Source organism: Rosa rugosa, chromosome 1, assembly GCF_958449725.1.
Source record: "Rosa rugosa chromosome 1, drRosRugo1.1, whole genome shotgun sequence".
Classification (NCBI taxonomy): Eukaryota; Viridiplantae; Streptophyta; class Magnoliopsida; order Rosales; family Rosaceae; genus Rosa; species Rosa rugosa.
The window spans coordinates 64223922-64247372 of NC_084820.1; the positions used below are offsets into that span (position 1 = coordinate 64223922).

General features: G+C 39.1%; 3 protein-coding genes and 1 long non-coding RNA gene across 10 annotated transcripts; 2 read left to right on the top strand and 2 right to left on the bottom strand.

Moving 5' to 3' along the window:
- Positions 1 to 274: 274 nt before the first annotated feature.
- Positions 275 to 9262, bottom strand: LOC133726100 (frataxin, mitochondrial). Of its 6 annotated transcripts, XM_062153573.1 has the most exons (9): positions 9112 to 9262; positions 8691 to 9015; positions 4254 to 4400; positions 2416 to 2709; positions 2073 to 2145; positions 1895 to 1942; positions 1708 to 1802; positions 886 to 922; positions 275 to 723 (listed from the first exon to the last, which is right to left on the bottom strand). In XM_062153573.1, exons 4-9 carry the CDS (start codon positions 2634 to 2636, stop codon positions 574 to 576), a joined length of 624 nt encoding a protein of 207 aa, XP_062009557.1. In that variant the 5' UTR covers positions 2637 to 2709; positions 4254 to 4400; positions 8691 to 9015; positions 9112 to 9262; the 3' UTR covers positions 275 to 573. The 6 variants fall into 6 exon arrangements, with proteins under 6 accessions (XP_062009557.1, XP_062009558.1, XP_062009560.1 ...); XM_062153574.1 differs by lacking the exon at positions 8691 to 9015 and having other exon boundaries at positions 9112 to 9249; XM_062153576.1 differs by lacking the exons at positions 8691 to 9015; positions 9112 to 9262 and having other exon boundaries at positions 2416 to 2702; positions 4254 to 4459.
- LOC133726102 (uncharacterized) lies at positions 2720 to 4130 on the top strand. Its single transcript, XR_009854653.1, has 2 exons — positions 2720 to 3576; positions 3684 to 4130. It is a non-coding gene; the product is annotated as an uncharacterized LOC133726102 (long non-coding RNA).
- An 8593-nt stretch (positions 9263 to 17855) lies between the features above and the next one.
- On the top strand, positions 17856 to 21953 carry LOC133726104 (uncharacterized). Its single transcript, XM_062153580.1, has 5 exons — positions 17856 to 18282; positions 18945 to 19392; positions 19499 to 20735; positions 20880 to 21026; positions 21105 to 21953. Exons 2-5 carry the CDS (start codon positions 19342 to 19344, stop codon positions 21728 to 21730), a joined length of 2061 nt encoding a protein of 686 aa, XP_062009564.1. The 5' UTR covers positions 17856 to 18282; positions 18945 to 19341; the 3' UTR covers positions 21731 to 21953.
- Positions 21954 to 22070: 117 nt separating this feature from the next.
- Positions 22071 to 23451, bottom strand: LOC133726105 (universal stress protein PHOS32-like). Of its 2 annotated transcripts, none has more exons than XM_062153582.1 (2): positions 22632 to 23451; positions 22071 to 22288 (listed from the first exon to the last, which is right to left on the bottom strand). In XM_062153582.1, the coding sequence occupies exons 1-2, from the start codon at positions 23272 to 23274 to the stop codon at positions 22278 to 22280; spliced, it is 654 nt and encodes a 217-aa protein (XP_062009566.1). In that variant the 5' UTR covers positions 23275 to 23451; the 3' UTR covers positions 22071 to 22277. The 2 variants fall into 2 exon arrangements, with proteins under 2 accessions (XP_062009566.1, XP_062009565.1); XM_062153581.1 differs by having other exon boundaries at positions 22620 to 23451.

Genomic DNA, 23451 nt, shown 5'->3' on the forward strand with positions numbered 1-23451 from the left:
CATCATATTTACCCCGATGAGCCCTCACGCCAATTGAAAACCTTTCAAATTTTGTACATCATGATATCTCTCAATTTCAGTTCAAGCTTAATAGGTGGGAAGAAGGGGGCGGCTGGCTGCTGGGAAAATGCGGTTATATAGTTGATGGCCACGTTTGGTACAGTTGATTTGATTGGATTGGAAATTATGAAAAGATTAAGAACTCCTATTCTTATCTTGTGTTTGAAGAAACAGGTAACAACGTGATTGAATTAGGAAATTTGAACAAAATCAATGAAACTAAATAAACTAATTCGAATTTCCTCATTCCTTATTCCTGCCATTATGAAAAGAGTTTTCACACCACTTGCGATCTACAACATCCATGTCTACTATTCAGTTTCTGACTAAATCCATGTTCACCGGCGATGTATATATTCTACCATTCCAGCTCTCATTCTCGTACTTTATTCATGGTAAGATAACCATCACAAATGATACAAATCTAAAATATGGAAATAACTGATCTTACTAACATACACCTACAGAAAATTTCCAACTGAAACTCTAATATCTCCTACACTTTTGCAGGGTTTATGAAAGGCTGATGGGTTCACCACACAATTGCTCCATCTCACTTTCTAGAAGTGTCAATAACTTAACTTTCGTCCTCCTGTAAATCCAAGCTTCAGCATCCCGATCCCAATCGAATCTAAAAGGACCACTGCATGAACAACATGAAGCTTTCAGCAAAACCAACGAGCAAGTTAAAAAGTTGTGCAAGGAAATTATTGTGGATCTCATCATCCTAATAATGAATACCCCAAAAGTGTAAATAACATAGATGCAGATAGGAAGAGCACAATATCTTCACCAAAGACAGTAACAGGTACTTGTCAAGACAGTTATTACATGGCAGACCATATTTACGCTCCATGACATTCTACATCAAAGATATACCGAGATTAGAAACTAGACTCAAAAGCCACTAGGAATCTAGATAGCTTCCTAGAAAGAAGTTCAATGCCCACCTGGTTGCAAACATGTTATAACATGTTATGCATCAAAGACCTAACAAGAAAATTGGGCATGCATGATGTTAAGTCTAGACATGCATGTCAAATTATCCAAACATGCAGATTCCAGCTCATCTCACTCATCATCCAAATGAATGAAATGATTGAATGCTCCTCTTTCAACTTTATGCCAATCAGGCCTTCTCCCTAAAACTCAATTCCTCCTTTAAAAGATTATAAAACCACCTGTACATCGTGTCTCTCAACACTTATTTCATCTTATCAACTATTATTGGGTCTATATCAATAAATGATCAGCCAAATTCCTAACATTAGACATCAAACTTTGCTTTTCTATTATGATAAAATGGATAGCTTCCAATTTATAACAAGTATAGACATTTTCGAAGAGCCAACATATGAACTCACAAAAGTGACATACAAATCTTGTTTATTAATCATTGAAATCGATACAATACTCATTTTAGAACGTTAGATCACTAAACTGCTCATACAGAGGCAGACAGTAAGTTGACATGCAATCTAAACAATGGAAAAACAAAATGGATAGTTTTCAATTTCAATCTTTTATAGACATTTTGGAGTCCACATATGGACTCACACAAGTGACATACAAATCTTGTATGTTAACCATTGACATGTGATCACACAAAGATATCAGAAACCAATAAGTGATGGCACAAAAGCTTACCTCACTGGGGAAGACAACCAAATTTGCCTATTTGGTGTTTGTTTGTTCAAAACATAGGTGCCCAAATCCCCAAGCTTTAAGGTCAATACCTCATTCTGCCACATACAAACCCAATTACTTATAAAAGCCACATGACTTTCATCATCAATCAATCAAATTCCAAGCACTAATGTTCATCCATTCTCACCCCATAGTCTATGTCAAAGCCATCAACTTGAACACTATCTCCATATTCCTGTCCAAGTAGGCGCTATTATTAGTAAAGAGCAAACAACAACACACCATGCATTTGAAACTCGAATTCCTCCAAAGCCTAATCGACATATACAGATCATGTAAATTCATGGAAAAAAAGGAAAATCTACCTCGAATTTCTCTTGCAGGTCATGTATTGTAGAATCAGCTAGCTTATGAAATTCATCCTCCTGCAGTACAGAACTGTATTCACATTAACTATTATCAACATCCACTTGAAGTCTCTAACAACACAACAATTGAACCAAAACTTCACTTCCACCTTAAAATCAAAGATGCCAAATAACATTCTAACACATTAACAACTAAAACAAACAAATTCTACATTAAAAAAAAAAGCTAAAGGAAGCAACTTTTATGTAAATTTTTTTCCCACTATGAAAATCAAACCAATTCAACTTTAAATATCAGAAAGATGATTTCTTTTGTAACAGTATGGAGAATTGCGAGTACCTGTAATCGATAGCGGCAGGGCCTTCGTTGAGATTCAAAGGGGGAGAAGAACAGAAGCTTCTGGAAGCAATCCAATGGAGAGGTCCATGGCTAGTATCAGAGAGGTGAAGAGACCTCGAAGCTTCTAGAAGAAGAGAGGAGCTTGGTCGGAAATTCGAAGATGGAGGCTTGAGAAGAAGAAGCCTCGAGAGCCTTCTCAGCGGAAGCAACCTTGAAGCCATGGCCGTTAGTGAAGAGCTTCTCTCTAAGTTTGTTGAAGATGTTGATGGGCCGAGTTATGGGCTCACCTACATGCTGTCTTGAAATAAGCCCAATAGTTCAAATCACTTTTTTTTTTTTTCTTTTTTGTTTAATCACATTTTTCTTGTGAATCCCCACTATTAAGAGCTTATGAGTTTTATTTTTAATGATTTTAATTATTGGGTAATTACAGCTCCATAATTGTCCACCTACTTTATGTCACCAATCATGCTCAAAAGACTACTTGACCTTTAAGTCTTTAACAAAAGATTTGAGGAATGGAGATTACTAGCCTTTTTTTGCTTTCAATAATGTTTGTTATTAAGATTTTGAATTACTCTTTTGAATTCATACTCCAATTGAAGTGGTAACCTAACCTAATAATTGGGTTCTTGAACATAAGATTTAAATGATACATCAATAATTAAAAACGAGGGGAGTGTTAAAGGTGACTTATCAACTTGTTAAAGGTGACTTATCACTTTCATTGGGCTTATTGTACGATCATCTGTTGTCACTTGTCAATTGATTGAATTCATCAATATGTAATGGAGTGACACTCAAATACAATTCAAGAATATATGCTACTAAAAGAGCCTCCAGGTGTGAAACCCCCACACCCGGGTTCGAATCTCGCTGAGGCTGATTGAAGTTAAATCCCAATATATTCTTAGTAGCGTTCTAACATGATTTCCCAGCACGGATTAATCTCTGGACCTAGGAAGCCTTTAAGAAACCGTGTGATCTCGATATATATATGCTACTCAAAAGCAATTGATAAAACACGTCGACTATCATGCATATATAAATCACAAAAAAACTCCAGCAGTACACAAATTATGACTAATCTTGTATCACCACTAAATACACACCTGACATCAACTCAATAAAAACTAACTTTCCCTTTATTTACTCCAACAGGTGCTCACTAACTGCAATGTGTTCATCTACATTTCGCAAATCAGTTTATAACAAACTGAGCAGTGAGCACCAGATACCCTTCCAGAATTGTATAAGCATACCAACAGGTGCTCACTAACTGCAATGTGTTCATCTACATTTCGCAAATCAGTTTATAACAAACTGAGCAGTGAGCACCAGATACCCTTCCAGAATTGTATAAGCATACCAACTCAACACTAGTCCTCACAAAAGCCGAACTGTTGCATGGCAGAACCAACCGAGCCATTTCAATTCAAAATCCTAAACAAAGCTACTGTAATCCCAATAAAGATTCCAACTTTAACTTGGAGGTGAATACCCAGATGCCTAAAACCCAATAAAGATGCCCTTAAAACCTAAATAAAAAAGACCCATATAGAAAAAACAGACCCCATTGCTACTTCTTATAAAAATATATGGATAACACAAATTATGGACACCAAAAATCAGAGTAATACTAAACAGAATTATATAAAAAAAAAAATATGCAGTAGCTTTGTTCAATAAAATATGCAGAAGATTTGAGAGAGAAATTGGATGGCTTCTTGTTTGATTTGAGGTGTTTTCAGATAATAATTTCCAGGATTTCATCCATACTTTAGCTTCAGAAATAGTGAAAAACAATAAATCAAGACCTAGAGGGGAAGAAGATAGACCTTTCTCGACGGTTTCGATCTCGGCACCGGCACGGCAAGCAGCGTTGACGGCTTTCTCGCACTTCTTGGCGGCGGCGTTGGGTACCTTCTTCCTGATTACGACGGATTCCCAGTCCTGTGAGATTGAAGAGCCGCAGTTGTCTGAGTCTGAGGGAGTGAAGGAGGCACAAGGAAGAAAAGATCGAGAGAGGGGAAAAACACAGCTCAGTGGCACAGCCATAAATAATAAAAAAATCAAATTAAAAAAAAAAATCAAATAAGGGCAAAATAGTCTTTTCCCTCAAGAATGAACAGTGATTATTATGAACAGATGATGCTGTGGGAATATGAGCGCTATCGTTTGATTCAATGCTATGTGTTTATATTAGATTGCTACATTATATATTATATATTGTTTTACATGTTCAAAAATCTAGTAAGTTAGCCAGATTTCAAAGTTAGATATGCTAACGAGGTCAGTAGGTGTTTATGTACATTTAGGGGTGGGCAAAAATGACTGAAAGACCGGAAAGGACCGATCCGGACCGGCCGGTTCGATCCGGGTTTTAGAAGGAAAATAAGTGTTTTCGGGTCGGTTCAGTCCCTATACACTTGGTGGCGGTCCGGTCCCGGTTCATGAAAATAAGTATGTTAGGGCCGGTTCGGTCCCTAAAATGAACTTGGCGGTCCGGGTTCGGTTCTTGGCGGTTCTTGACTGCGTGGACCGGAAAACCGAGCTTATGTACGTGTCGTCCAATTATAGGTTTGTTTTCGAAGTATATTGTGTTAGTGTGGACGCCATCACATGTGATTACTGATTAGTTAATAGACCTAAACACAATCTGCGACTCGGCCGACTCCGCCTCAACTCTTTCAGTCTCTCCTCACAAGTCACAATCGATCCGGACTGCTCGATCTTCCTCAGCCCTCAGTCACTCACTCACTCAGCCCCTAGAAATCGGTATTCCTCACCTCTGGTCTTCTCCTTGACGTCGCCTCCGGCGGTCCGGCCTCTCATTCTTGGTCTCTTCAGTCTCTCTCTCTCATTCTTTGCCTTTTTTCTGCAGGGAAGAGAAAGATCCTGCTGCACAGAGAAAGAGAGAGAGAAAGATCCGGCTGCACAGAGAAAGAGAGAGAGAAAGATCTCGCCGTCGTCCAATACGCCTCCGAGCAAGCCTGGGCCGACGCCGGCGCTGAGGTACCTCTATTCGATCCAGTAATAGTGAGTTTATTTATTAGATCTAGTTCAACACGTTTTTTGCTGGTTCTGGTTCAGCACGTTTTTTGCTGTAATATATGTGTTTCTGTTGTGAATTGCTCCCAGGTTTGGAAATGAATTGCTGTAGTATATATGTGTTTCTGTTATCAAGTATATATGGTTCTGGTTCAGCATGTTTTTTACATGAATTACTCACTTTCATGTAAAAATCTCAACTTGGTTTTGGATTTGGGAAAACTAGTGACTTCCCTGCTACCATGAAATTAAAGCAGAGATTAGAAGTTATTGTTTGTTAACATACTTGATATCATGCAGGGCAAGCATTACCCCCGGAACTGTTTTGATCATTCTGGCTGGAAGGTTCAAGGGCACACTACTAGCAAAATAACAACACACACGGATTTACTGTAGTTAAAAGCCACAGAAATCCGTGTGAAATACAAATACTAACAGAAATCCGTGTGAAATGAGCATAATCGGGCCCACAATAATTTATACAATAACAATATCAACGGAAATCCGTGTGCATAAACAACAGTCACAGATATCTGTGTAAAAACTAAAACATTTTCACACGGATATCTGTGTGAAAATCAATTTGTCTTTTTGAAGCAGCTGTGTTCTGGCTTGCTTTTGGTCACTGGTATGTTTTCTTTTTCTTAACTGACTGAGAAATTGTTTTTGCTTTTGGTTACAATTTGTGCCTTTTATTTGCTACAAGCCTACAATTCTGCTACGATAAATCTCTGAAGCTAATTTTTGTTGTTTATGCTTCGTTCAGGTGATTATATATCATGGAAGTTACAGGGGGCTAAAACCTGCAAAGTATATGACATTGACTGGTATGGTTTATGGCCTATCTAGTTCTACTAACAACTGATAATATGTTAATTCATCTCTGCCATCCAAAACAACCTGCCATGTTGTTTTCAAAATGTGTTTTTATAGTTTCAACCTGCCAACAGGTAATAGCAATATGATCGAACATAGGCTTAACAAAAGGTAATTTTGCCTTGGGAATACTTTGCTTTGCTGCCTTTTTTTTGTTTTTGTTTCTATGATGTTGCATTGGTGCAAAGTATAAATGTGTATATAACTATATAATGTATAAATGTGTAATACAATGTCTTTTTAAACTGAATTGTGTAGGGAAAAAAATTTGAAGATGGAGGACTGGAGGAGCAGCTGCATGGAGCAGCTGCATGTCTTTTTAAACTACTCTCGTTGTCTTGTTGAACATTGTTTTGGTTTTTAATTTGTTATGTTGTTCAGACAATATGTGTTGGTGAACTTGCTGTGTAATTGTGTTGGTTGCTTGCTTTGAATGGTTATTTGCAAGATGGATTTATTTGCAACCTTGCTGCTAGTGCAGATTGCACTTTGCAGAATGGTTTATTGGTTTTTTTTTTCAGCATTACAGCAATGTTGCTAGTTCATAGAATCATATTGCATTACTCTTTATACTCTCTAAACAGAAGCAGGTCAAGCAGCAAAGATTGACTGGAACCGGAAACCCAAAAAACGGACCGGTTTTTTCCCGGTCCGGGTTTATCCCGGTCCCTGTTATCTGCAACTACGGTCCCGGCCCGAAGTTAGATTTTCGGTCCCGGTTCCGGTCCCGGTCCCTATAAAACAATTACCGGTCCGGGCTTATCCCGGTCCCTGTTTTGTGCAACTGCAAAACCGGCTCGAAGTGGGATTACCGGTCCCGGTCCCTGTAAAACCGGTGCCGGTCTGGGACCGTGCCCAGCCCTATGTACATTGTATTGTAGACATTATGAAATAAAGTATGGAAAAAAAAAAAGGAAAAAGAAAAAAAAAAAAGAGCCTGAACTGTTTTCAACTTCTAATCCAAGAATTTTGCGATTCTGAAACTGTTTAGACCAAAGTAATCTAATAATCTAAAAATAGCATGGTGACGGAGAATATTGCAGAGCAGACAATATCACAACCAGAATAACTTTGATTTCAACAACAATCAATAGCAACCAATGTAATCAACAAAGGACAGAGCAAATTCTTGAACTAATCTCATCAAAAAATCACAAACTAAATCCATCAAATCAATTACTGGTTATTGGGTTGCAGTATGTTGCTGATCAAAGAAAAGTTAAAGGAAAAAAAAAACAGAAAAAGAAGGAGAACAGCTAATCCAACTTTAACTAATTTGTTTGATGGGGGCATTAGTCTCTATCTTTCTGTACATGAGCTCAAAGAAGATCTTTGAGGATTGATGAGCCTGCACATCTCGTTTTCATACAAAATGCTATGCTTTGCCATGGTTTGGTATCTGTTAAGGTCGAAACCCTAACTATGCATGGTAAATTGGAGAGGAGGAATTGAGAGAAAAATTAAAGAAAGGAATGCAAATTAACTGATATATTCGTCGATGCCAAGAGTTTACAGAATTGGGGGTTATATACCCAGCTGCTCATATGGATAACGACACGTGTTGGCCATGAAGGACGCAACACCTAACAACTCAACTAACCACCAATTAACCCTAATTAACTAATTAACCAGAATTATCTTAATTAAGGGACACGTGCGCTTCGCATGCACGACCAACGTTCTATTCTCATAACAGTATCCCAATTATTAATCACTTCCTCTTGCCTTTGCAGAAACTTTGTTGTACGATTACACACTTTCATCCTGCAGCACAGATTTTAGACGATATTTTCGGACGATTTGCTAACTATACATCATCATACTTTGTTCTTGTATTTGAGAATAACGCTGCCAAATAAACAACAGCTAGCAATAGCACCGAAAACTCCCCAGATAATACTCCCTTTAAAGATTTTCTTAAGGTCAATAATAAAAAAATAATTAGTTTAGTTTCTGGGCGATGATCAGGCAGAACGGAAAGCACAGTGGGTTGGGCATGATATTTTGGAGAAAAGCACTGTATTTGGGGATGGATGGACTCTACATGTGATTATCTGTGCAGTATATAGATTTATAGTACGTAATTATAATAGGGCACCCAGAGTTTCTCTTCTCCTATAAATATAAGCATGGAGCTGGACCAAAGTCACACACAACATATCTTTGCTCTCTCTCCACCCCACAGTTTCTCTCTCTCTCTCTCTCTCTCTCTCAAATTGAGAAGCGAGAAGCTGATCGAAATGGGTGTGCTAGACTATCTATCAGACAATTTCACAATAAGCTCCAAACCCAAAAAGAAACGCAAGGCAATGCAGGTATCATCCAAACCTCTCAAATAAACAACTTACCTTCGAGGCGGAGAAAGACAGAGGTAGCTACTACACTTGCTACTACACTTACCTCTATCTGCAATCAATCAAATACAAATTCCTCAGAAGAACCAAACTTTCGAATCAAATAGTGGACACCCAAAAGTAACGGTCTGCTTAATCATATTCATTAAGAAACTTCGCTGGCTGCGTTTCAAACACTAACTGGTTTGGAGCTGAGTGGAAGCACGGAATCTATATGGCTAGAATTTCATCAAAAATCAACCACCATCTAACAAAAAGCATACCTTGCAACCCTTCCAATCAATCACTCGAATTCCAAAGCCAAAGATAAACCAAACCTCTATAAAAAAAAACTGATATCAATTCAAGACAAACAACAACCAAAACCCAATCAAACAACAAAAGAAACAATAGCAATACCAACCAAAAGCCATACCTTAAAACCTTTCCAATCAATCACCAAGATCCCAAAGCCAAACCCACCAAAACCACAAATCGGGTGTTTTCGCTTCTATTCGAGCAGCACGGTCTTCTCCTAACCAAACCCAGTCCCTTCTGGAGCGTCAAAGAGAACAGAGGAAAACGACGACGACCATTGTCTCAAGGCAAACTCACAGTGGCACCCGGTAATTATCCCCAAAAAAAAAGAGCAAGACGGTCATTTAACATCCTTAATAAACAGTTGTTTAGTATATTTAGAATTTTATATAGACCCCGTTTGCCCAAAATCCCTTGGTATTTTGCCCAATCAATCCATCATCCTTGTATTTTGCCCAATTACACAACTTTTAGGGAAAAGACTCATAAGGGTAGTCTATTCTAAAGTAGTGCCTAGTGTATCCTAAGCTGACTTTTGGGTCCAATTTCATCTTTTTCTTAGAAAAACCTGTTTCAACTTCTGAGAAAAACAAAACTAGCCTTCAACATGCCCACGTTTTTCACCTAACGGCCTCCTGCCTAATGGTTACTTTACCAGGCGGAATCACTGCTGCTTGTTTCTATCCTAAGCTGAGGCAAATTTTCTAATAATCAGAAAATCTTGAACTTAAAAGATAGTATAGGATACTAGCCAAACATGATTATGATAACAGAAACTAACTTGCTAATTTAAAACTTGATGAAGTGGGTGAACACACTGAAAATATTTATATAAACATAATTACAGGCTAAGAATTCAGAGCCTCATTCTCAGGTAAACAGCTAAAAAGCTGTTTAGCTATCCATGAGAATGATTACAGTACTTACTTGTAAATGGAAGCACACTTCACACTAGACAGGAAAGAAAGATCACACTGCTACTTCTTGAGAGAAGACTATTCTGCTCAAGTTCTTAAGCTATCTTACAGATTGTGGAAGTTTTTGATGTGTGGGGATTTTTCGATGCCCTTACAAATGAAACTCAAGCCTCTTATATAGAGAGCGGACTTCAAACTTAAATTCAAAAACATAAAATATACAGTTCAACTCCGTGATTTCCTGCTTTCCTGAGTGCTCCTGGTGGTGGAGGTCGGACAAGGAAAAGGCAGGTTCCCTTTTGGGTGAAATGTTTTTCACCTTTCCTTTTTTGAAAAGCAAAAGTAGCTTTTGGGAAGAGTCCAAAAGTACTTTCGGTGTTTTCTACACCTGCTGCTTCACATGTTCTCGTCTGTTTCAGAATTATGGCCTAAGACAAAGGAGTTGTTGTCAGCTTGGGCCATTCTATCCGTTGTGGCATTATCTTCAACGTCTGTATCAACATACATCTTGTAGTGGTTGTCATTTTCAAGTCGTTCTATCCACTGCATGCATGCCATCGTTGAGTCTATCTCTTTTCTGGTGAGAGATAGAAATAGGTCACTGCTGACTATGTCAGGATGATCATAGGCAGTGATAATAGTTTTTTCTCCTGCTGCCAGGAAGGTATTGTTGATATCTTCAGAGATGATCTTCTTCATATATTCCAGGGCCATGGCTTTCATCCATGGGATGCTTGAATTTGGTTGTCCGTTGTACCCAACACAGGCAGGTTGTAGATATTTTCTTTGAATAATTCTCACATAATGATATGGAGAAATGTATTCGACCTCGCCGTTTGCCTTTCTAATCCATTCTGGAGGAGTGGATCTGAACTTCAGTCGAAGTGTACAGTCATTTTTTCTGATATTTTTGACTGTGTTGACAATGATGGGCGGCAATCCTTTTAGATCATCATTTGTTTTGCTCCATAGATTATGGACAAAACCATTTTCAACAAGCCAAAGCTTGTGTTCTTGAGGATGTTCACTTTGAACATTAACCAAGTATCTTCCAACGTATGATCCTGAGACAATGAAGAGGGTTGGAGGAACAAGGTCTTCTGAATTGTGTCTTCCTATCAGTTTGTGGAAATCATGCCAATCTGATTCATTGAGTGCCATGATAGGGACCCTAGCACTTTCTGGATGTTCAAGGAAGTTAATTTTTTCTTTCTTGACAGCACTCTGCTGTAATTCTTCGAACTGTGGTCTTGCATTCTCGTATAGTTCTTCAGCTAATGCAAAGAGAGCTGGAAACATAAGACCACTGCTTCTTTCCTGAAAGGCAAATAAAAGATTATCCAGAATTGCCTTCTGGTGGTAAGCTAATCTCCTGCCAGTTCTGAACACAGGAGTATCGAACGTTCGAAGTTCATAATTGAAAACATTTATTACTCCAGTTGGAGTAGGTTTGCTTTTTGGCAAAGCAACAGCCGTCAACGGTCTTGATGAGCCTTTACCGTCTGCCGTTTGAGACGGGCTAGTCAATCCTTTACCCTGGGATTGATCAGTTGTGGCTAAGCCTTTTGAACTTAGCAGGAACCTCTTGAGGATTTTTTCTTTGGGATCCTCATCGGTTGTTTCATGTTCTTTCCCAGCTCTTCTGCTTCTGGGATTGCGACCTTCGTCGTCGTCATCATTTCTGAACATGGCTAATTCCCTTGTTAAGGCGTCTGGAAGATAGTTCTTGTTTCCTGAAATTAATTCAACAACATAATCATATTGGTTAAGGAATAATTGCCAGTTAGCTAGTCTTCCTCTATCAGCAGCTTTATCAAGTTTGAAATTTTTGAAATTCTTTACTCTGGCACAATCGGTGCGGACAGTAAAGGGTTTTCCAAGGAAAGCTGGAGAATTTAAAATTGTTTTTTTGACAGCCAAGATTTCTTTTTCCCCTGTGGGATAATTTAGTTCTGCAGGGCTGAACTTGCCACTACAAAATTTACAGATCTTTTCAATGTTAGTTCCAGGCGCTTTCGCCAGAACAACACCGGACCAGTAATTATCACTCGCATCTGTCTGGAGGATAATCTCATCATTCTCTTCTGGTTGTTGCAGAGGAGGGAGGTTTTTGCAGAGATTTTTTATCTGCTTTACAGTTTTTTCATCATCTTCTGTGAAGTTCCATTTTCTTTTAGAACTCGTTTTAGGAGATAACATTGCTGTTAACCCTGATATTTTTGGGATGAAATCTCTTCCATAATTTATGACACCAAGGAATCTCTCTAGACTTTTGGCATCAGGAATTCTATCTGGGAATTTCCAGATTTTCTCAAGGATGTGAGGTTGGAGTTTTATTACTCCATTCTTGATATTTATTCCTAGGAAATCAACTTCATCAAGGATAAAGAAGATTTTCTTTTCACCTAGGATAATTCCATGCTGAACTATCAGCTTTACAACCTCATGGAGGTGTTTCATGTGTTCTTCTCTGTTTTTGGAGAAGACAAGAATGTCATCTATATAGACGACGCAGAACTCCGCAACATGTTTGAAGATATTATCCATTTTTCTCTGGAAGATGGAGGGAGCTTGCTTTAGACCAAAAGGCATTACTAACCATTCGTAATGTCCTTGAGGTGTTCCAAATGCAGTGAGAGGTACACTCTCAGGATGCATCTTAACCTGCCAAAAACCCGACTTTGCATCGAATTTGGAAAAGACCTTGGCTCCTCTGAGCTGGTTGATCAATACTCGTACTTGAGCAATTTGATAGCCGTCTTTGACAGTCTTCTTATTGACATCTCTGTAGTCAATAACCATTCTAGCTTTTCCTCTAAGGGTTTCTGCATGATTTCTCACGTAGAATGTTGGAGCATGATGAAGGCTAGTGGAAGGTTGAATTAATCTCTTGTTCAGGAGATCTTTAATATCTTTTCTGAATTCTTTTTGGTCTTCCTCTTTGTACTGAGGAATGGCTTTTACATGACAGATGGCATTCATGTCATGCAATCTTAATTCACAGACCACTGGGTCTTTTTCCCAAAACTTTTGAGGATCTACATCGATGTTCTGCTCGAGTAGTTTCTTGATTTTCTCAAGAGTGGGAATTTTCTGAGACTTGAGCTTATTCTGAAAGTGCTTGAGGTTATGCTCGTGGATGAAACTAGCTTCTTCTTCTTCACTAGTTTCTGCTTCTTCTTCTTCTTCAGAAGATTCTTCAACAAGTAATTCTTCTTGTTGCTTGATTTGGAGTATGGGTTCAAATTTGGGTTTGTAGGGGGTAAGATCACCACTATTCTGTTGCGATCTCTGATATTGGGTAGTGAAGTTTGGTCCTATCACACTTTTGGCTTGAGTAAGCCGATCTGCCTAGAACACTCGTTCTCCTTTTCTGAAGCCTATCGCTTCTTCATCCTGAATAAATCTCTGTTGGAGAATGAAATCATTACCCAACAAGAAATCTGCGCCTTGACCTTCAGATTGCCAGACATTATGGATGGTAAATGTTCCTCCACCAATGGTGATATGAACATTTTTTGCTACTTTATTCATGGTGAGATGGCTTCCATCAAAAGTAACACCAGTAGCTGTTTTCTTTTCTTCTTTCCAGAGTTTTTCTGGAATTGCAAATCTCTTTGCAACTGTAAATCCTGATCCATTATCTACAAAGGCATGTAGATGATATTTTTTGTGATCAGGGAATTTTAGTCCAATCTCTATGTAGTTGCTGTATCTACTCATAGAGACGACTTTCGATTGCTGAAGCTCATTTTCTTGAGCTTGTTCCTTTGGAATGAATGGTTTACATTCTTGAACAGTTTCTGGTGGCTTCACCATTTCTTCGTTTTCTGGTATTTCAACCAGTTCAATGTCTTCATCGAGTTTTTCTTCTTCGATGATTTCTTCCTTTATTTTTGAGGAAGATGGTTCCATAATTTCTTGGAACAAAGTTTCTACTTCTTTCTTTTTTTGTTCAGAGAAATATTCTTCATATTCTTGTTCAACCAGTTGGCTGACAAGACCATTCTTGGTTTTTCTTCTTGCTTCAGCTATGAAGCATTCTTTGTGATAAGTCTTTTTTGACTCTTTACAGAACATAGGGAGACCATTCTTTTCATGACATAAGCAGTAGTCACAAACGAATGTACCAGGGTTCACCTGATAAGAAGACATTAAGGATTCTGTCTTGCTTTCTTCCCAGTTTTTGATTCTCAAAACATTCATTTGTCTGGATTCGAAGTACTCTACTTCAGAATCTGTCTCAGACTCAGATGAATCTTCTTCTTCAGACCAGGCAGAGTAAACTGACCTGTCGTCTTCTTCATCATCAGAATAGGCTATTTCGTAGCCTTTCATGTTTGCTGATTCTACTATATGCTCATATTCTTCAAAGAGAGCCTTAGTAGAAGATCTTTTACCCTTTTCCGGGCATTCATTGGCATAGTGCCCTTCAGCTTTACATAACCAACATCTGCAAGCTTTCTTGCTTGGTTGTTTATGTTGATGAGTATTCTTCTTTTTCTTGAAGAATTTCTTTTCAGGATTTTTCTCCTGTTGTTTCTTGTAATTGGAACTTTTCTTGAATTTCCAATTCTTCCTTTGATTGCTCTTTTTGAATTTTTTAGAGTAATGTTTTTTTTTTCTGTAGAACTTGGATTCATGACATCCCCAGTTGGTTGGCACATCCAGTATTCCGTAACAGAAATTTTCAACTTCTTTGAGTTGTTTCTTGGCCATCTTAGCTCTAAGATTGGCTTTGCATTGTTCTTTCAGTAATTGCCGGATTCTGTCGGCAATTCCTCCAACTGAAAATCTCTCAATCGGTTTTTCTGCTATGCTTTCTCGCACAGCTGTTCTCCATGGTTCAGGGAGTTTCCTGTGCAACAGGTTGACTAGATCAGTGCTTTCTAGTTCCCCAATTGTACAGTAATATTCTTGAAATTCATTCAAGTATTCTTCAAAATATCTCATGTCACAAATTTTGAGAGCATAGATATTTGATTTGGCCGTTTCTCTGGCCTTTTCACTCATATTTGCAGAATCTCCACAGAACTGATCGTACAGGGGTACTGCAAAATCATACGGAGATTTTGAAGCTTTGATATCTTCAAGCCATTCTTTTCCTCTGGCCGTTTCTTTGAAAGAGAAATAATATTTTTTTGCTACTCCTGTGAGAGTAGTTTCAAAGTACATCTGAAGATCAGGAGCTTCGAATTTTCCAAAGGTGAGAGCAGATGCCATCATCAGGCTGTCTACCCATTGGTCAAGAGTTTTTCTCTTGTCTAGAGTTTTATCCAGGTCTAACCAGATACCAAAATTGGTAATTGGTACTCTGGGTATCTTGTCCTCTGGGACAAATCTTTGAGAATTTCTTTCTCCATCTCTGCCCGTAGGGGCCTTCTGTATAGGGAGTTTTACCTTTCCCTTTTCTCTGGTGATGGAAGTTTTGGAGCTTTCTCCTTCTTCCATTTCAACATCCTGGTAGGGAAGGAGTTTTCTTTCCTTTCCTGGATTGAAATTTTTCATTTCTTCGATTAGTTTTTCTAATCTTTCTGGGTTTTCACAGAATTCTGCTTCTTCATATAGATCATAGAGCTTTTGTGCTCCAAGCATATTGACTGGTCTGTTTAGATCAGCTTCAAGGTCTTCTTCAGTAATTGGATCTTCAATAATGGATTTTGTGCCACTAGTACTAGCTTCTCTAGTGCTGTAGCTTCTTCTGAGAAGATTTTTGTTTATCCTGATATTCTCAGGACAGACATCACTTTTTCTGTGATTGTCAAAATTTAGACTGATTTCTCCAGTCTTTCTGCTTTCATATATTTTAGCTTTTGCACTTTCTGCTGGTAGCTTCGGACCGGATAATTTCCATTCAATAGGAAACGTTACTTCATTCCAAGTAACCTTATGGATCTGTTGTGAATGGTTCTTCTGACTGGTGAGGAATCCAGTAGTAAGACCAGGGATGTTTGATATCCTTGTCTTTGGCTCTACTGTAGTACTCATCAGTTTATAGTATATCCTGTATACTATTGCCAATTCTTGCATATCATTTTTCATAGATATGCCATCTGTCTTGACTCTCAGTCTGAGACAGTGAGCTGCATCTTTCAAGCTGGTAGAGAAGTTGGGGAAGCAGTTGAAATATGCTACTTGGTTGCACAGAGATGCTTCAAGGGTTCCCAAAAGACTAGCTTGAAAATCTTCCAGTCTATTGTCTTGTAAGACACATAGAACTGAACAGTTTATGCCTTCACGAGCTAGAAGCTTTATGCCTACTTGGACTGCTCCAATATGCATAAATTGATAATTTTTTGATCTGGCTCTGGCGACTTCAGCTGGAGTGATCATCAGTAGATCTGTTTCTCCTGTTGTAGAGGGGGTTGTAAATTCAAGTAATTTGAAATGATGGCTATCCATCAGGTCAAACGTTCCCCTTTTGTATATTTGTTTGAAATCTAGCTTTGGAATTGAGGCGTTTTTTACCTCATGCTCGATTTCATAATATTCAAACTCTTCAGAATTTAGGAGTTGTACTCCTTTCTTTTTCCCGAAGATGCTCATCATGTTAACATCTCGAGTTTCTTTCGGCTTTTCATACCGAATACTAGTAGAACTAGTTGAAGGATCCAGAAAAATCAAGTTTGGAACAGGATTCTCTGGTCTTTCTAATGGTTTGAATCCATTAGCTTTCTTTTTTACTGTAGGCACTTTCTTGTCCTTCAGTATAGTTTTCATAGAATCCAGCGTTTTTTGCTGTTCAGTGATTTTTCTACTAACATTTGTTAGCTTTTCTTCTTCCGTTTTTGGAAGATCCTTGATATAATCCAGTTTGTTTTCCAGTTTTTCTAACTGGTGGATTATCATAGGAATTTTTTCTAGATGATTTTGACATCTAGCTATTTCTTCATGCAGGATCTGATATTTTTCATCAGAAGTTTCTAATAGAGAATTTAGTTTCTCTATAATCAAATCAGATATTGACCCCATGGGGGGGTTCCCCTGCTGAGCTCTTTGCAAGCTCTGATACCAGTGATTTGCGGATCTAACCAATGCTCAGGTAGTCAAGAGGTTTTTGTTCCTCTTCAAGTACATATAAAAGATTATCAATATCTTCTTCTAATTTATAGATCCTGGTTTGGAGTCTATAAATAATATCCCAGTAGTTGGGAGTTTCTCTGTTAAGACGTTCTCTATAGTCTTTCAATTTTTTCAACTTTTCTCTTTCTTTTTTCAATTCTTTGCTAGTGCTTTTACAAATAGCATTTAATTCAAGTCTGTCAACGATCGAAATTATGAATAGTAAAACTAACTGTTTACCTTCGAGATCGATGATGAAATTTAGCTGCAATTATAATTTAGATAAATAAATTCAAGATGGGCCCACCACGTTTCATCAAAGAAAACAAAGTAATAGTAAAAGCAAGAGAGAGAAGGGGGTATTAATGGTATAAATAATTGGTGAAAGGAATAGTTGGGAGAAAAAGAGAAAACTTTTGTGTGAATGGGGTTGAAAATAAGTTGGTGGAGTGTATGGGGTTGTATTTGGTATTCTATGAGTAAGTGGTCATTATCCCTTTTATATATGTATAATTCAACCTTTATTGGTTTTTTTATGATTAAAAAAAAAAAAACTTTATTGGTTGGAACCCAACCTTAATTTAGTCATCTCATAACAAAGAAGCAATCTTGGCCCAGCAGCTGGCACCACTCAAAAAGGCTAGGCATCATTCTAGTAACTACTCCTTCAAAAAACAAAACTAACCAAAAAGCTGAACAACGTTATTAACCAAAAGGAATTATTCTTAGTAAAAAAAAAAAGAAAGAATTTTGAGGCGCCCAAAGAAGAGCTTTACGTATGGTGCAAGACGAGGACAGTGTTTTGTGGACGCAAAATTCTCTCCCTCGTTTATTAAAGAAAAGATCAAAAGAAGAGGTTTGGAAACAAAAGCACAAATTCTTTTCCAGACCACAAATTTATGAACAAGAATCCAATTCACTCGGGGTTTCTTTATGTCCTATCCCCTATTTTCATCTTCTTCTTCTTTTTTTTCTTTCTTTTTTTTAATAATTTCCCCGTCCTTGTTTGCTACCTCAATCCAATAAAAATTCAGAAAAAGAAAACAAAAATCAGTACCGTTGATTCGGTCGGGTCTATAAATCGCAGCAAGGAGCTTAGGGTTAGCGTCAAAGCTCAGCTCTTTACCTCACGCCGTTTATTCAAAACCAACCCATATGTTTGTTATTATGTAAACAACATTAGAAAAAAAAAAAAAAAGTTCATATCTTTGTCTCTGACTTTCTGCTGCAGAAGAAGAACAAGAAAAACCGTGGTGTCTCTTTTCAAGGTTTATAGAGCAAGTCCTCTATAACAATCTGGCTAAGAAAAGGTCAGATCTTTTCGTTTTCTGTGCGTTTTTGGTTTCTGGGTTTTGATTCTTTGATGCCAAATTCGTCTTCTTGGTTGTTTGTGCTTGACATCTGTGTTGTTTCCTGTAATGGGTTGTGATTAATTGTCACTAATTCCAATGTTGATTTACTGTTTCTGGGTCTGACCAATCAAAAACAATTAATGTTTGCCTAAGCTGGAATATTTTATTTTGTCTTTCCCATTTAGGCATCTCAATGAGCTCAATGAGCCAATTTTAATGCATAGTGGCTGTATGTATTCCATTGAAATTGAATTCAGATGAAAGTTATTTTTGTTTTTTTAATTACAGCTTTTGATTGATTTGTTGCACCAAAAGTGTAAATTGATTCATTTGCTATTGTCCCTTTGTGGACAAATTTGAAATTTGGCTCTCTCTTTAATGGGAGTTGTTGTTGTTGTTCCAAGAAAAATAATATTTAGCAGCACTTTATACTTTTACTGTGTATGAGATGCTTGTGTGAGGCAATGAATTCATATGGAAACTTGCTTTGCCGAAAAAAAAAAGAATTCATATGGAAACTTGTGTGAGGTAATGAATTCATATGCAATATTTGATATGTCTGTGTTCTTTTGCTGGGTGTCACAGTTACCTTATCTTTTGCTTTTTCTTAATTCAATCAGGCCAGCATATCAAACGCATGTTTCAATTGGGGTTCTCCTAATTGACAAAGATTTTCTTCCAGTCTGGCAGCTGCAAAAAATTTGAGTTCTTCTCGCACCTCTAGGAGGGTGTGGGGCGATAATGAGAGAGTGGCCTTGCTTTGTGTTTTAAGGAGATCAAGATCATCACACATATGGAGATTGTGCCGTGTTTCAGTGGGATTGTCGCTTGATTATGGCTAAGACCAGCCGTGGTTTAACCCTTGGAAGCTTGGTGCTAGTTTTTCGGTGCATGTAGCAAGATCATATTGTTGATACCAGCTTCCAGACAATTATGAGCACAGTAGTTTGCTGTTGATAGTTTTCCAGTGTAATCGAAGGTAGTTGGCGTGTTGATGTAGTTCTCGTATTGCCTCTAATGGTTAGGTTTTCGTGTTTCCAAGCTCACATCTATTCCCCAAAGCCTAAGGTTAGTGGAATAATCATCATTTCAAGTCCTTGAAACTTCTGATTTATTATGAATTTATGATGAGTTTCATAAATAATGGCTTATCTTGACTTTTCTTTTAAAACAGAAAAGTTTTCAACCCTCTGTCGAAGCGATGCAGAAGTCACTACAAGATTCTTCTAAAAATCTAGCTTTGAATTTGAAGGATTCGTCTGGAGAAACAAGCTTAAAACCATCACAGGCAGAAGGATTGTCTCAAACTAGTAGAAATTTAAAGCATGTATTGTCTCTTCAGCCTGTTCGGAAATCAGATGACAATGAAAGCAACTTCATTGATGAAAGTGACATCAAGGTCAGTCAGACAGGGCGCATTATAAAGAGTCGGTCGCTGGGAAGTGCGTTAAACCTGGAGGGGAGGGTAGCTGTTAACATTCATGCTGAGGATGACACAGATCAAGGATATTCTGATGGTTCTAATGAGAACAATAGATCTGGGGTATCAAATGGAAGCAGAGGAGTAAGCCCACCTCAACAGTGTCAGAGCTCTGAAGTTGTCAATGTTGAATCAATTTTTTCAGTTGGAGAACCATTACATTCAGAAAAGGAAGGCCAAGAAAATTCTGATACGGCAGTGTCTGGTGAGTGCGGTGTTGACTCTGGTGTCCATATGCCTCGGGCCCAACAAGGGCTTGTCAAATCATGTTCTTTACCAAACATCAGTGATTCTACTCCAACTATCAAGGGCCACTCTCATATGAATCATTTAGCAATTCACTCATCGAGATCTTCCCAGGACCTACATGTCTTAGGTATGAGGCGAAGAGAGATTTCAGTTAATGAGCTTGGGACACAGGTAATGCAAGAACAAAGAAGGGATGATATCATAGCTAGACCTGAGAACCATAGTCGTGAAAACTCCATTGATGACGGTTATGATTCCTGTAACTACTCTGGTTTAGCAAAGGACTGGATAATGCCAGAATCAGATGAGGCAAACAGAGGGAAAAACCTCCAAGGAGAATCCTCAGTTCGCCGTTGGGATGAATTGCCTAGCAGGGATTTCAAGATTAAGCGTATTGAGGAGTGGGTGAGTGGTCTTCAGTACACCAGTCTGTTGGAAGAAACAAATGAGTCATCCCAATCTAATGACCAGGTGAAGAGAGATTCCAGTGACATAAATAGTGTGACTGCTGCTAAGACGGATGTTAAGGTCACTCCTGGCATGGAAGCTGCTAAAAGATATATATCTGCTTTGAGTGCAGCTTCGACCACAGCTCAGTTGGCAAATCATGGATTGGCAGTGATCCCATTCCTTAGTGCATTTGTGAGTCTGAGGGTGCTAAATCTGTCGGGAAATGCCATAGGTTTGCATCTCTTACAGTAGTTTCATCTGTATCGTTCAAATATTTTTTTTTTCTCCTCCATATGGTACTTGGTGTTTCTTGTTTCTTCTCAGTTCATCAATTAGAAGTTCTAATTAGCATTCTATTTTTGCACACTCACTGCAGTGAGGGTAACCGCTGGTGCGCTTCCTCGAGGACTGCATATGTTGAATCTGTCAAAAAACAATATTGCCAATATTGAAGGATTGCGTGAACTCACTAGACTTCGCGTACTGGACCTGAGCTACAACAGGATTTTGAGAATTGGGCATGGTAGATATATATTTTGAGCATCTTTGGTTTATTATTTCTCCTGGATAGTTCTTTTTATTAATTCTGTTTATTTTGAAGGCCTGGCTTCTTGTTCCTCTCTAAAGGAGTTGTACTTGGCTGGAAACAAAATCAGTGAGGTGGAGGGTCTTCATCGCCTCTTAAAGCTGGCTGTTCTGGATCTGCGATTTAATAAAATCTCAACAGCAAAATGCCTTGGCCAACTTGCAGCTAACTACAACTCCTTGCAAGCCATCAGCTTGGAAGGAAATCCTGCCCAGAAGAATGTTGGAGACGACCACTTGAAGAAATATTTGCAAGGACTTCTTCCCCACATGGCTTACTACAACCGTCAACCAATCAAGTCTAGCACTCTGAAGGATTCTGCAGATAGGTCAGTACGGTTAGGCAGTACCCACCAGTTTGATCGTGGCCTTAGACCTGATCACAAGGCAACCAGAAAAAGTACTCATGGCGTATCTGCTCACAGGGCATCATCTTCATCAACGCACGGTCATGCAAATCAATCAGTACTGCCACTGAAGAAGTCCAGGGGAAGGCACGGACACCTCCCTCCAAGCGGAACTAAGCCAACAGCAAGCCATACTCGACATCACTATTTTGATATTGGCAATAAGCTTATGAACCTCAAACAGGACCTCTCAATGCGCAGGAGTCGGAGTGAGGGAACTATGGCAGCTATGTGAAGATTATTTCGATGCATGCTCTTTATAATAATCCCTATTCTACTTGGATTCTATCTTTGCATTTTTGTATTGCTTGTGGTATTTTATATTTGTCTGCTTTCCGAACACCCTATTGGTTTTGGCACATCGTTGAATTTGCTTTTGCAAGCATTCTGTGTCTTTTGTGGGCATGTTCCTGCTGAAACAGTGAAATTATTTGTCTACAATTTGATTTTTTTTAAAATATGTTGTCTATATTTTTATTTTAGCTATCACTCAGAAACTTAACAAAAAGTGGATGAGATACATATATTTCACCACTCTTTCTCTAACATGAGGATTATCAACTGTACAGGTGAAATCACAGAAAGGAGCAATGCTTGCTTCCATAGCACTGAAAAATCTTGTTACAAAAGACGAAACTTCAGGGTGATATAAAATCCTTCACTTTAAGTAATCGACACCATCATCCACATTTACAAGACATAATTCCACCAACAGGAAACAACTATACACAATCTTAAAATTTAGCTTCAACTTGTACTCTATCTATCCTAGCCTGGCTGCCTCAGTTTATTTCTGCAACATCAAACAAGAAAAACCGCATCAAGTTTCAGCCGGCTAAATCATCAAGAGGCATAGCACATCATCGAGAAGAATGTCACATATGAACCTAAAGGGACAAGATGCATACACAATAGGGAATCAAACACACACATGGAGCCAAAGAGAAACAATGAGTGAGTGGGTGACACAGAACAGCATAGCAAAACAGGACTCATATGATTCCAATATATCAAATAGTGTTGAGATTTATGAAACTTTGGACTGAAACTCCTCATATGTGCCACAATGTATTGAATATTCACAATTCAAAGCAATTGCAATTAAATCAGAGAGAGAGCCAAACCTCGAGGCTCACCGTCCTCATTGTCCTCCTGGTCCTCCTCCGGCACCGGAAGCAGAACGTCCTCCGCCGCTTCACTGCCACCACCATCGCCGCCAAACCTCCGCTCCACGTCATCAGGACACCTCACCACCACGACGGGACACACACAGTGCTGCACACAGTAATCCGATACGCTTCCGAGCCTCGCCATCTTGAGGCTCCTCTTGGAGGCGGCGGCGCCGAACCCTCGGCTGCCCATAATGACGGCGCTGAGCCCGAGCCTCTCCACCTCCAAGCACAGCCTCTCCTTCATGTCGCGATCCTTCACTATGTGGATTTTGAACTCGATTCCGGCCTCCACGAGCGGCCGCGCCAGCTCCGTCGTCTTGGCCGTGGTCAACGCGTCGAGGTCGTCCTCCGATTTCTTGTCGCCGGCGACAGGGAGGGTGTAGTCGACGGGGACCCAGCCCCAGTCGGCGCCGTAGAGGACGCTGGTGGGGCGCACGTGGAGGAGGACGACGGCGTCGCCCGGTCGGAGGTACTGCTCGGCCGCCCACCGGACGGCGTAGGCGCTCTCGTCGCTTAAATCGACGGCGATCGCGACCTTGCGGTGGGGACTGGGCGAGAGCGGGAAGAGAGGGGAGGAGGGTTGGCTGGGTACGGCGGGAGGGTTCATGGCGGAAATTACGGATCTGTCCTTGGCGGGATTGGGAGCAAACTCGATGGTATTTCACTGTTTTGGGTCAAGCTGGGAATGAATAGATGAAGGGGGGGTTTATAGAGGCGCGGATAATGACGTGTCTGTTATTGGAAAATACTTGTGGTATATGATTTGGATGTGACATCATTTTTT